Consider the following 13,342-nt stretch of genomic DNA (forward strand, 5'->3'; position numbering starts at 1 on the left):
TTCATGTCAAAATAAAACACGATTCTTGTCGGTTTACACTTTACAGGAAGCCAGCAGCTAAATTTTTTTGAAAATAGCCGATATACTGGATTATTTGTTAGGTTAGGTTAGGTTTTCATTCTTGAATTCATGAATTTTGTCAAAATCAGCTATGTAAATTGAATTAATGTTCATATTGAATCTAATAAAATTGGAGACTGTATAGTATACGTTCATCTCTTTCCGATAAAAAAGCTAATGGCGAACTGTGCCACGGTGAAATTTTTTACGTACATTTTACATATAACCGACATGTCCACATATAGAAAGCCAACTGCAGTTAATAATTCCATTAGTATCAATGTTGCAGTAAAATAATTTTTATCGTGTATTTTGGACTCTAAACTAACATTTATATTTTATTTAGTATGGAATCATTTTATTTGTACAGGTATGGTTAATAAAATATTTGAATAGGCATGGTATGGTATTACTTTAACAAATGTGCATTGTACCGTAAGGTTTTTGTGCCATTTTTTATAATGTCAAGCACCTTTTTAACTTTATGTATCTTTCAACCACAAAGAGATAATAATATAATGTATTAACACTTAAATCCAATACGAAGTTCTCGAAAATTATAATATAATTTTAATGATACATTGTCTATGTATTGTTTTATATTACAATTTTTACATGAACGATAAAGGCTCTGGCACACAGTACGCGATCTGGCAGGCAGTGATCTCTGCCCGCCGCGATCGAGTTATATACACACGATTGCATATCTATTGCACAATCTGTCACAGCAAGCCTGTCGAGATCGCAGCGGACAGAGATACGGTTGTACAAAATTACAAAATCGACCACGCTGTCACCTCCGAAAGGAGGGGGGGAGGGGCGTAGGTTGCGCTGGACCCCCCCGGGATGAAGGTCACGGTTATCGTCTGATGGCTTCTTCTTTTGGGGACATGCTTGTTGATTGACAACGTGGAATTATGGGCGAAAACAGGGCGTTTTATTGTTCGTTTTTGGTCTCTCGGGACGTCAGCCGCGCTCGCTGGCGTCTCCACCAATTTAAATTATTTTTTTTTTAAAATATTTTCGTTAAATGTTTTATATGCTGTAACTTTACTGTAAATGTATTCCGAACAATAAAACGCCCTGTTTTCGCCCGTAATTCCGCGTTGTCAATCAACAAGCATGTCCCCGAAAGAAGAAGCCAGCAGACGATAACCATGACCTTTACTTCATCAGGCGGGGGGGGTCCAGCGCAACTCCTACGCCCCCCCCCCCCTCCTTTCGGAGGTGACAACGCGATCTGTGCAATGGCGGAAAAGAATACATGTGCCCACTAGGAAACAACCACGTTATTGGATCACTCACAAAGGTATCACAGTTGTGTGACGTTCTTATATCTCTGACCGCCACGACGATTGCGCGATCGCTGCCCGCCGTGATAGATCGCATTCTGTATGCCAGAGCCTTAAGAACAAGTCTTTAATTTGATTAAGTCCTGAGATAAATATTATAATAATATCATTACCCACAGAGAAGTACATGCAACTATCACATAATATTTCGACAAATTTAGAATTAACAATACAATACATAATTAACTAATTATAGCTAATTTTCATTGAAAAAACATTCATATTAAAGAAACATAGAATATAACATTATTATTATGTGCCCGAGATTCAATTCTACAAAAATTCTTTATAAATAGATAACTAAACTTATCGTTAGACCTTAAACTATTACAATAATAATTGTCAATATTTATATTATATTTATAGATATTATTATACACAACACTTGACTTCTTGAGGTGAACAAATTCTTGAATTATAGTACTGAAAGTATATTTCCTACAAATGGCAGTGAATGCAAAATGTAACACATAATTTTTGAGCCGTATATTTCTAAACTTCGACTATATTATAATTATTATCAACGTAGAATAGTCTTATTCCTATTAATTAATGTGGGGGTTTAAAAATCTTGTCAATCATTTTTCCAATTCCATTTTAATTAAATAAAATAAGAAAGGTGATAGGATGAATTGGTTTATAATGCCCATAGACTAAAATTATCTATCTTGTTTCATTCATCTCATTTCATGATGCATCTAAATCTATCTTTGTAATGAGTTGTAACTTCTAAGGCAGTGGTGCACAAGCTTTTTGAAAGAACAAGTTATCCATTTTCTAATTTTTCACGGGCCGCAAAGGGTAAAAGTGTTGAAAAATAATGATATATACTAGATGAGATATACATTTTATGTTTTATGGAGCATTTAATTACTATTTAATTACTGCATTTAAATAACATGCTAATTACATCGAATGGCCAATTAATTAGTGTACTTCGGTTGCAAATCTATACCCATGAAAATATAATCGTTCACATATCAAACACACATTTTTATCATATTCAATGAAAAATTTTTGTTGCTTTTGGTAGTAAAAGCGGATATCCAACAAATCGACACCTACGTATAATAATTTTGAATGCTGAAATTGTAATTTTTTAGTTGATTGATATATTATATTAATTGAATTTTTGTTTTTTTTCGATTATCATTGTTCTATTATCTTTAAAATTATTTAATAAAAGGTGATCAAGTCAAAATAGCCAAAAACGCAGTTACGGACTATTACGTAGGTGTCAAAATATTCACCAGATCAAAGCTGTAAATGCATTGGATGGCTGAAGAGTTTGTTTACCTCGAATCACAGATCAATACCAATATAAGTGACGGAATTAAAAGAGTATCATAAGCGGTTAACAGCTGATATAATGGTCTTTACAGGCAACGTAAATTCTCCAGATTATCAATAACACGAAAGCACGTCTATATTAAAAATTGTTGAAATCAGTATTATGCCACAAATGCCGGCATACGCATGAGCCCTGAACGGAGGCACCACTTTGTCTGAGTCTCATCTAAATGCTTCTAAAAAATGCCAATCTACAAGGGGTGTAACTGTCAGTAAATCAGTGATTCCTAGAAGTTACAAATATTCGAGACTGAAATGTTCCAAAACATCTTTGGCTCCACCTGTCCACCCTGGGCTATAGAGCCAGAATGGATGGGAATTGTATTATTTTTGACAATTTTAAAGATCGTATTTGAAGATGTGGTGAAAACTTTAAAATATGTCTAGTCACATAGCCAAAATAAAAAAAAACAAGAACTTGAGAACGCTCATTGTCAGAGGAAATGAAGGTCAACGCGGAAGAGGATGGTTGCCTACACAATAGTCTGACCACCGCGAGTCTATCAGGTACGCAGGGATCGCAGCACAGACATAAATAGGATATTTGAAAGGAGTCAAGGTTCTCAACAGTGAGGAATAAGGCTGTATGTAATAACTGATAGCTGATAGATATTTGCAAACAAACATAAAGTAGGTATATTAAAAGGGTGGAAAGAAATAAAAAAACAAAAATAATTTAAATGCAATAATATATTTGGAAAAATTAATATAAAAAAGGGATTAAAACAGTTGTTTTTTATAAATAATCTCTATTCCGCAACAATCCGAACGCTTAAAACTAGACAATATACGCATTAATAACCGAAAAGCCTAAATTCTTCATGGCAACCCACTTTAAATAATTACTAAGGAATATTAGGTAGGTGGTAGGTACCTACAGTATAATCATTTCTAGTGGTATTTTTATCTAATGAGAAAACCTGTAAGCATTGATGAAACTTTAAAGAACTATATGTTTTCAGGCTGTTGTATTTCAATAATATTATTTATTATCTACAGTCCTTCAAGATAAAAGTAGATAATTTAGAAAAGTGTGAAAATGGCACTTCCTCCATAAAGTTTTAATAATTTAAGATAATTTATTTATTGTGCTTTTAAATGAGCTTGATTGCATACAGTGATAAGATTTGTGTGTAATACGCACTCCGTATGATTGCATTAGTAAATTCCAGGCACCTGATTGGTTTAACTCACGTTTTAGTATTCAAAATACTTCAAATCTATCTATTCCAAATTGCAAGGTTACTTGACGGGTACTCTACACGTGCATGGATTTACTTGCACCTATAGTGTGTATTTTAAACTATCACGATAATAACAGTTTCCACATAAAAGTGCTGACTGTCTCGCCAATCCCCTTTTTCAAGAATAAGCGAGACGCAATGTTTTCATTGTATGGTACTATTTGACTGGCTGTAAAAATCGGTTAATGTAAAAATAAGTCTCCGCGTGGTATAGTTCGTTTTTTTTCCCACCTGGTTCATCACTACCGATCTACTGCGCAGGCGCAGATATCACACAGTCCAATTGACGCGTGAAAATTCAGAAGCTTCTGAACTTTTCTGATCCGTGCATGCAATTTTGCAACTTGCACGATAATACGTGTTTACACGTCCATTTTTTTGTTACACATTCCACATACTGTCAGCAGTAAATTCACGCACGTGTAAACGAGATATTATTGTAAAATTGTTTTAATGTTCATAATTTATATAATTTAGGAAAGAATACCCCACTGAAATTGTTGAAAATAATTTAAAGGAAATACATTTTGTAAAAAAACAAAAAGAAAAAAATAATTTCTGTAAAAACAGACACCAAATAAACACAGTATTATTGTATTTGGTTTATTGGATGACAACAATTAGTGTTCTTCCTCCTTCTTTAGTCGAAGTTTCAGATTCTGTTGCAATGATCATTCTTAAGAAATAATGTAGTAAATTGCAAGTGACAAGTGTGTTGACAATTATTTAGTTTAGTTGACAGCCAATGTTGTCAGAGTAGAAAGAGCAATAGTTTACTGTAATAATTTGATGCCAGATCAGACTATGGATTTTGCTGAGAGCTGCAAGATATTGTTTTAAAACGTAGAATGTCATTCTTATTAATATTGCCAGGGTTTCAGTGTATTTCGATGGCTTATCTTTTCACTCTACGAGTCCAAAACAATGAGGAAATAAACAGGAAGAATACACAGTAACAGCCTAAAATCCAAAGACAATAACAACTAACCGTGAATATTTCCAGCAATATAAACACAGTATTTTTAAAATTGTATTTAAAAAAAAAATATAAAGCGGTTTTACACTAAAATTAATTATACTTTGTGCATTTTTAGTATAGAGATTCATTGAATGGTAAACAAAATAACAAAAAGTAAATTGGAGAAAAAAAATACACACAAAATATTGGTGAAAAGATTCAATTTGGTGAACTAAAAAATTAAAAAGATACATATTTGGTTATTTAATAATTAAAAAGAAATAAAAACATATAAGAATAATATAGGTATTATTGAATTGATCACAGATTAGTGGTACATATTTCTTTGATTAAATTCGATTTTTATAAATTTTTACCATTATCAAATAATTTAGTGGCATTGGCAAGAATATGACTCATTACTTTAACGCCGCATTTAGGGCCAAGGGAGTGAATGTTTGTTCTTCCCCCACTCCAGCGAAATTCTCTCGACGTAAACGCCTTTTGTTGAGCGAGCATAATAATACCGCTGGAGTGGGGGAAGAACAAACATTCCCCCGCTTGGTCTAAATGCGGTTTTAGACAACACAATAACATTAAATGAAGGATATTTAATATAAATACAATATTACGTAATGCTAGAGATTCATTTTGTCTGTGGTTATTTATTTTGATAAGCTTGTGTATTTTAATTACCTATTAGATATCTATGAAGACTTTGTTATTCATTGAACGATAAATAACTTCTCAATATGGATTTTAAAAGACAATAATTATTAAAAATCAGTAACTATCAACGACCAATTAAGATTACAATATTAATAACATTCTTTTAATAAATAACTAAGTAAAAAACAATTTTCTTTTAAACGGATTAAACTTCAAAATTTTAACATCAATATCATAAATCTTCAAATCAAATCAAACACACGAGAAACAAAATAATTGGCAGTTTGTTAAATTTTTAATAGTATACAATAAAATGTAAAAATACAACACATTATATAATATGTGATTTTTAAATAGAATTAGATTAATTTGGCTTGGTCTTTTTGAAAAAACAATTACATTGAGATTTCGTGAAGGGTATTTAGTCTTTGTAAAAAAATACATATAAATTAATAACGAAAATAAAATAAAACTGAATATATATATGTGTAAGTATGTAGTTTCCAATCGTGTAATTTAATAACGTTCAGGAACAATTTTCTCACCATAGACATAATTTCCCAAAGTGTGGTACGAGATTCAACATTTGCTTCATAACAAATATTTGACTTATCAATGATTCACACAGTGTTATCAATTGTATTGTTATTATAGTATTTGTACCGTAATTCTGGTCCGTATACCATGTACGACGATAATAAGTATGTACAATATGCCAATAGTACTATAATCTTGTAATCCCGAATAAAAAAAATCGCTTTCTGATAAAATCTGTCTAGCATGTTGTGATTTTGAGAAACACCAGAAGGACATTGTAAACTAATAAACGAAACCGGTCCTGATTGTTATTAAACTATGTGGCACTATAAGATGTACTATGAAACTATGTAAGCACTATAAAAATTTTGTATTCAGATATATATTTTTTCATTTGAAATAAATTTTGTCAATCCAGGAATAAAAGTGGAAAAACAAAATTCAAACACATATATATTATATAATAGATACTATATAAGGGAAAGGGTTGATACAGTTTGCATTAATTTAAAATAAAAAAAAATATCGAAATATACAAGAAGGTACTTAAAAAATAATACTGCTTAGGTTATCAAAAAGTTGAATTATAATTATCAAAGTTTGATTGGTGACAGTCATTGCTTTTCAGATCAAAACGATAATAATATGTGTGGTACATTATAATTGAGACTTTCTTTTGAGATTCTTGCAGTGTAGATAATCGAGTAAACACAAGGTTACGGTTGCCTGTAAAGCTGTTACATTTATAAATGCGGCGATACATTACAAATTATTTCATCTAGCATGACTGGCAACTTTTAAACAAATTATTAATTTCTACAACATCCAATAAATTATCTAATTGATTGTTTTATAACTAATTAGAGTCCAATATTATTCATGAACATGTTAATAAGACAAGTCCAGTTGATAACAGGTCATCGGATAAGCGGTAATAGTGGCAAATATAAACAGCATTTTATTTACTTAGTGCGTTTCTTAGCAAAATAATAAAAATATACACTATGCATCACACCTTTTTGCTACAAAATATTGCATAGGCCAGCGTTTCTTATCTGACATGAAAAAAAAACATTGAATACGTATCTGTTTTTTATGTTAAGTGAATTGAGTTTAATCATCCTGACATGTCCCTGTACTGGTAAACGTTAGTCATCATTTTGATAAAATTAAGTTATTCATAAAAATCTGCCAATATATTTTTGAGAATCCTATGTATATAATATTATTATAATAAACATGTCCATACTTCACTCAGTTTTCACTACAGTAAAATATTTTGAATTACGGAGTTCTTCAAAGTGAATTTATTGATAGCACTTTGGTTATTTTTGGAAACAGATAAACGTCCGGCAATCATCAGCTTTGGCGGGCAAGTGGAACGTGATGAAATGACTCATCACACCCACATCATAAATTATCTGAAGACAATAACGAATCTGTTAAAATTGGCGGTTGGTGGTGGTGTGGTAAAGCATTTCACTGGGCAAAGCATTGCACATCAAACAAGGGAACTTATGCACTTTTAGGACACATTCAAACAAATCCATTGTCTTGCACACAACAAATACATTGATGTCTGTATAAATGTACCTAATCATCTAATTTCATTTTGATTAACAGTGGATTACTGATCTATTGTAATGGAGTAGAGTGGATGCCGTTTGACTCTACAAGAGCATAAGATATCAATCAAAACACTGTTTACAGCACGGACATCTGGGGACGACTGCGGTTGATGATATGAGGAGTCAGTGACAGTTGAATTTGCAAGGGGGAGGAGAAGTGATTTATTTAGAGTGTTCATTGTTTTTGTATCCGCACAGTCCAGCAATCCAGAGAAATATGGAAAACTATATAAAATTTAAAAATTTAAAAACAATTAATGCGGGAAAACTTTTAGGTAATTTTGTATGAGCATTTATTTAGGATCAGACCAAATGAACAATTCATGCAGGAAAACGACAGATCGAGAAACAATACATTGATAATCCTCTATTTATAATTATTACATATGTTGAAGTTACTTTGCATGTGTACTGTGTAAAAAGCACAAGTGGCAACACGCTGAAGATCACCAAACGTTTACATGTTCCCTAAAATAGGCACATTACCTACATGTCACTACTCGGATACTTGAAAAATTGTACACTAGCAGATGAAATGTCCAAACATCAAATGAAGTAAATAACCTGTATACGTGCATAGATTAACTTGCACCAATAGTGTGTATTTTAAACTATCGCGATAATAACTGTTTACACGTAAAAGTGCTAACTGTCTCGCCAATCACATTCTTCAACAGTAAGTGAGACGCGATGTTGTCATTTTATGGCACTATTTGACAGGTCGTTCAAATCGATTAACCTCAAAATGAGTCTCAGCGTGGTGTAGTTCATTTTTTTACCGGCAGGTTCACTACTATCGTTCTACTGCGCAAGCGCAGATATTGCACGATCCAATTGTCGCATGAAAATTCAGAAGCTTCTGAAATTTTTAGATTCATGTATGCATTCTTACAATTTGCACGATAATATCGATGGCTCAGTCCATAGTACGACAAGTTTTGGGTTATGTTAGCCATTATATTCGTATATCGATCCTCTTCAGTTCCACAAAATTACAACTCACAAAAATTACTAGTTGTCCTCGTAGGGCTGATGTTTTTGTCACTTTTCTACAATTCAGTTTAGGTGAGTCAAAACTTTGATCAGCCATTACTCTACTACTATTTCCTAGTTGTAGCACTATGGAACTGTGCCATCGATATGTACTTTCAGCAGTAAATCCATGCACGTGTAAATGGGGTATTATTTTATATCAGATTTGATTGAAATTAAGTTATAGTCTTTTCTCATTAGATTGTTTTCCACTTGTTTGTTTATCTGCTACACTCATTTCTTCAAAAAAATTATATTCCGTACATTTCAATTTAATATTTTTTGTCCGTATCTATCATATTTAATAAAGTAATTATTTTATGTATCTGCTTTTTATAGCGCATATAATTTGAGTTAATTTAAAAATTTTAATTTCAGTTTTCTCGAAAATGACATTTTGTGACTTAGGTACTCTCTTTTAGCAGTACAGGGACATTATAAGATTGTAATACGTAAAATATTAATTATTAGGTATTCACACTGTATCTTTAGATGTCACATTCGCGTCGCGTAATGTTTTTTATTGAACTATAAGTTTGATAACAAGTAATGATTTTTTATAAATATTTGCAAAATCAGCATCGACGATATGTAAAACTTTCAGAACTTAACAGTAGATACGGCTTCGTAAAAAGTATGCTATAAATTTCACTCACGAGGCGATTACAAAATTAGGAAGCACTGGCATAAATGATTCATTCGCCTGACATGTCAAAAACAAAAACTTAAACGGCCTGCAGTTTACGACAGTTGCACAGCCATTTAATAATCCTGGCGTTACGCTCGACAATACTAGGAGGCTCGCAAGACCTGTAGAGTCGGGGATCTTTGGGAGCGGCCCCTTGCACCGTGTAATCATTACCCAGAACGATCAGATTCGAATCGGCGACGCTGATGTCGGAAAACGCTAGACTGTCGCCCGAGTCCACGTCTTCCTGCGTGGTAAGTATCATGATGTCCTTGCCGGACTGCGGCGAGTTTCTTTTGGTCGGCTCGGTGTTGGCGAGCGGCGATTTGGTGGCGGGCTTTGGTTTTTTGATGGGGTTCAAGATGATCTCGTTGTAGGCGGCGTCGTCGAGTCCCAGCTGGTTGAAGAAGCGGTTGAGCTGCGACTGCAGGAAGTTGTTGGAGGAGTCGTCGTCCGTGGTGGTCGTGCTGCTGGGCGGAGTGCCTGACAATGGATTCTGAGGGCCGCCCGATTCCATTGGATCATTGCGCCAGTATCTAAAAAGAAGTGAATAATAGACTGTTTGAGAGCTCAGGTAATAAGTTGACTCATCTGGATAGTTACACATAACAAGTGTTAACCCAAAGAGCAATTTGAACTATAACTAGAGAAAGTCACATTGAACTATTTGTATTACAACCAGGGAACTCAGAAATAATGGGAACCGAAATACCTAACGGATAGGGAGTGCATAGCAGGTAACCGATCTCGAGTAAGAAATAATCCTGGATAAACTGCTGAGAAACAGGCACTCCAAGATTTCGTGTGACAAAAAAAGTAACATTTTTTTATTGAACTTTTTTGTCTTTAAAGATATAATAGTGAAACTTTCAACATAGAATATACTTTGTGGTTATCTTTTTATTATTTTATACAAATAACTAAAAAAATAGTATCTTAGAAGTTATGTGTGTTATATCTCTTGACCACTGAATATTGAAATGTACAAAAAATGTAGTCAAAAGAGTTTTGTGGCTTAAATCCATTGACCACTGCATCTTTGATGATTTTAAAATGCTTTTGTGTACTTTACTCATTTTCGCCAAATTTGTGGGTTGGCTCCCTTGACATCTACGGCGACGATATGAAAAATATGCCATACGTCGAATACTGACAGCTGCTCTCGGTTTATGCATCGACGCTCATTTAATATTGGTGTATTACACACACTATTACACGTGCATAATGCGTGTTTCATTTTGTAGGACACTCACACATTCAAAACCCTGCATCAAAATGTAGTGTATTGAATATAGCCTATCGGAATTATATTTATTATCTGTTCTGTGATTACAACTCTTGATTTGGATAGATAGGCATATAAAAATATTTGATATGTCGTTGCATTGAAAAATAGCGGCACACTGTTGTGTGCAACTTTTTGTGATTATCTAAATATGCTAAACAATGATGGTTCGGTATACTTGGCTGCCTATCTAGGTATAGCTCTTTTACTTTATGAAGGCGCACTCTCACTCAGCTGAATAGGATTGACTGTAGCAAAACTCGTATGACATAAGAATTATACAATGTTTTGTAAGGCCTGTCTTTTAATTAAATGTATAATACGCGTGTTGACAAAAAAAACATTTGTGTCTCCTTTTATGTGGGTCTCCGTTAAATGTTGATTCATATGAGAAAATAGGGCATCATAATGACACTTGGTACAAACTGTACTGATTGTTATGTTTCTTACCTTGATAGCGTGAATTATTATTTTTTAACTTTTAAACAGCACTCTTGCTTTTAAGCTGGTCATTGTAGATGTTTATATTTCGAACACCACTGGGTGACGTTCGTTCATATTGACAGTCAAGCATTGCTAATACAATACACAGTGCATGTAATTAATATAGCAAATACAAGCACATAATATTATTATCTCACCTGTCAGATATATCTGATTTCGATCGCAGTATCGGCCGTCTCTGCTTGTAACGAAGGCAGCGCTGCCGTTTGAAATTTCCCAAACCCGGAGGGCTTCCTTCCACCTCATCCTTTTCCCGTTCGCGACCGTAATTCTGCATCGACTGAAAGTAATATTACAATTTTCAAATCGCCGATAACTTGAAATGCACCACATTGTAAGTACGCGATAGCGACCTATAGAATGGCTTGCCTAGTTATTGCGAATGGAAAGAAAAGGTATATACCTTACTGTCATTAAAAATGCTTTATAATATTTTTTACTCAATACATAATTGATTAAATGTGTGGAATGTCATAGTACCTGATTATATCCAGAGGAGGCGGGTCGATGTGTCATAATGTGACGGCTCTCCCGCGTGCCGGACTCACGGCGTCTGAGGAATTGTACACAACATATTAATACATACAGCCATAAAACTGCCACCAGTATTCACGAATATGGCGTTAAGTCATAATTAGTGGGTAATTCATTAAACGACGTTTCGACTATTTACTATTTGTAAGTTAGGAATAGCTGGGTTATACAGTAAAACCTCGTTAATACGAATTCGATGGGACCGAAAATCGAAAAAAAGATTCCAATTACGAATTACGAAATGTATGGGGAAAAATATTAAAATTTTGAAAATTTTTTTTTTGATTTTCATTAATTTCGTTTCCGATCATAGATCTGCCTACCGAAATAGGTCAAAAGGATCAGGTCAGGATTATTTTTATTAACTTCATAAAATATGTAATTTTTGATGTTTTAAGAAAAGTCTGTCACAATTTTCAATGATTGGCTCATGAAATAGTGTACTTTATTACGATTTTTATATGAAAATAGTATTCAAGGGACTTTTTTTTTTGGGAAAATTTCCAATTACGGCGAATTTTGAATTATCAGTGTTCTTACTAACGAGGTTTTACTGTATTGTACTCAATGTGGAATGTCTGGGACTCCAAGTTTTACTTAGTCTGAATCATAAGACGTTTGTTTCAATGATCCTGACGGTGCTGCTTTACTTTGTGGTGGTGAGTCATGGCACCTATTAAAATTGTAGTAGGTCATGCAACCTCTCGTCACATTTAAAAACGACCCCGGTCTACGGTAATCTCAATAAAGTCTGGCGTGACATTTCTTCAAGATAACTGGATTCAAGTATCCGCTAAATACCATTCATGGGGTGTACATATTATATAGAAGAGCTACTGGATACTGGCATGAGTTGGAAAACGCGATGGGGATTCTTGAAGGCAATGAGTGCTGTTTATATGTTCCACCTAAGGAGCAGACATGGACTAAGAAGAGGAATTAATTGCAAGCCAGTATTTTTATTTTATTATATTATTATTTATACACCTCGAAATACAGAGGTATTTTCTTCTGTAAATAATCAATGTTGTTGTGGAGTTTAAGGAATCTGCACAGGTCAGTCCCGACTAGTGAGTATTGAGACCCAACGCACATAGGTTAAGTGACCCGGAAGATTCGATAGACCTCTATATGATGGAGGTAGGAACAGGCACAAGAGAAAATTACAAACACCCAAGCTCATCATCATTGCTTCTACAATCCGATGTGGGTTTTTGCTATATCCAAGAGCTGAACTGATTTTTTCCAAGAAATAGTTATTGTTGATTTCAATGACATTATTAATGGACAACGCACTCAATACAGTAGCTAGCAAGTAAATTCGCACACAGCGATATTTGCACATGTATAGGTAGATGTCACGCAATTTCCATTATGCGATATCACGCATCGGAAATTTATAGCAATATCACCATTATTGTAATGGCGTTAGAACAGTGTTTCTAGTGTCAATGTTCATTTGAGCGAACCCGTTCGAACCGAACCATTCAGCAGACCGACA

General features: G+C 33.7%; 1 protein-coding gene across 2 annotated transcripts in view; it reads right to left on the reverse strand.

Annotated features, from left to right (window-relative positions):
- Nucleotides 1-9,053: 9,053 nt before the first annotated feature.
- LOC147077682 (uncharacterized) overlaps nt 9,054-13,342 on the reverse strand; it is a 50,583-nt gene continuing 46,294 nt past the window's right edge. The window contains exons 12-14 of one of the 2 annotated variants that reach the window (XM_085960669.1): nt 11,788-11,860; nt 11,445-11,587; nt 9,054-10,054 (exon numbers count right to left, since the gene is read on the reverse strand). In XM_085960669.1, the coding sequence (XP_085816795.1) occupies nt 9,556-10,054; nt 11,445-11,587; nt 11,788-11,860 (715 nt within the window). In that variant the 3' untranslated portion in view covers nt 9,054-9,555. The remainder of the gene's footprint in view (nt 10,055-11,444; nt 11,588-11,787; nt 11,861-13,342) is intronic. The other variant, XM_085960670.1, reaches the window with a different exon arrangement.

This window comes from Rhyacophila brunnea, unplaced genomic scaffold, assembly GCF_057557595.1.
Source record: "Rhyacophila brunnea isolate RB1 unplaced genomic scaffold, BYU_Rbru_1.0 scaffold_12, whole genome shotgun sequence".
Lineage (NCBI taxonomy): Eukaryota > Metazoa > Arthropoda > Insecta > Trichoptera > Rhyacophilidae > Rhyacophila > Rhyacophila brunnea.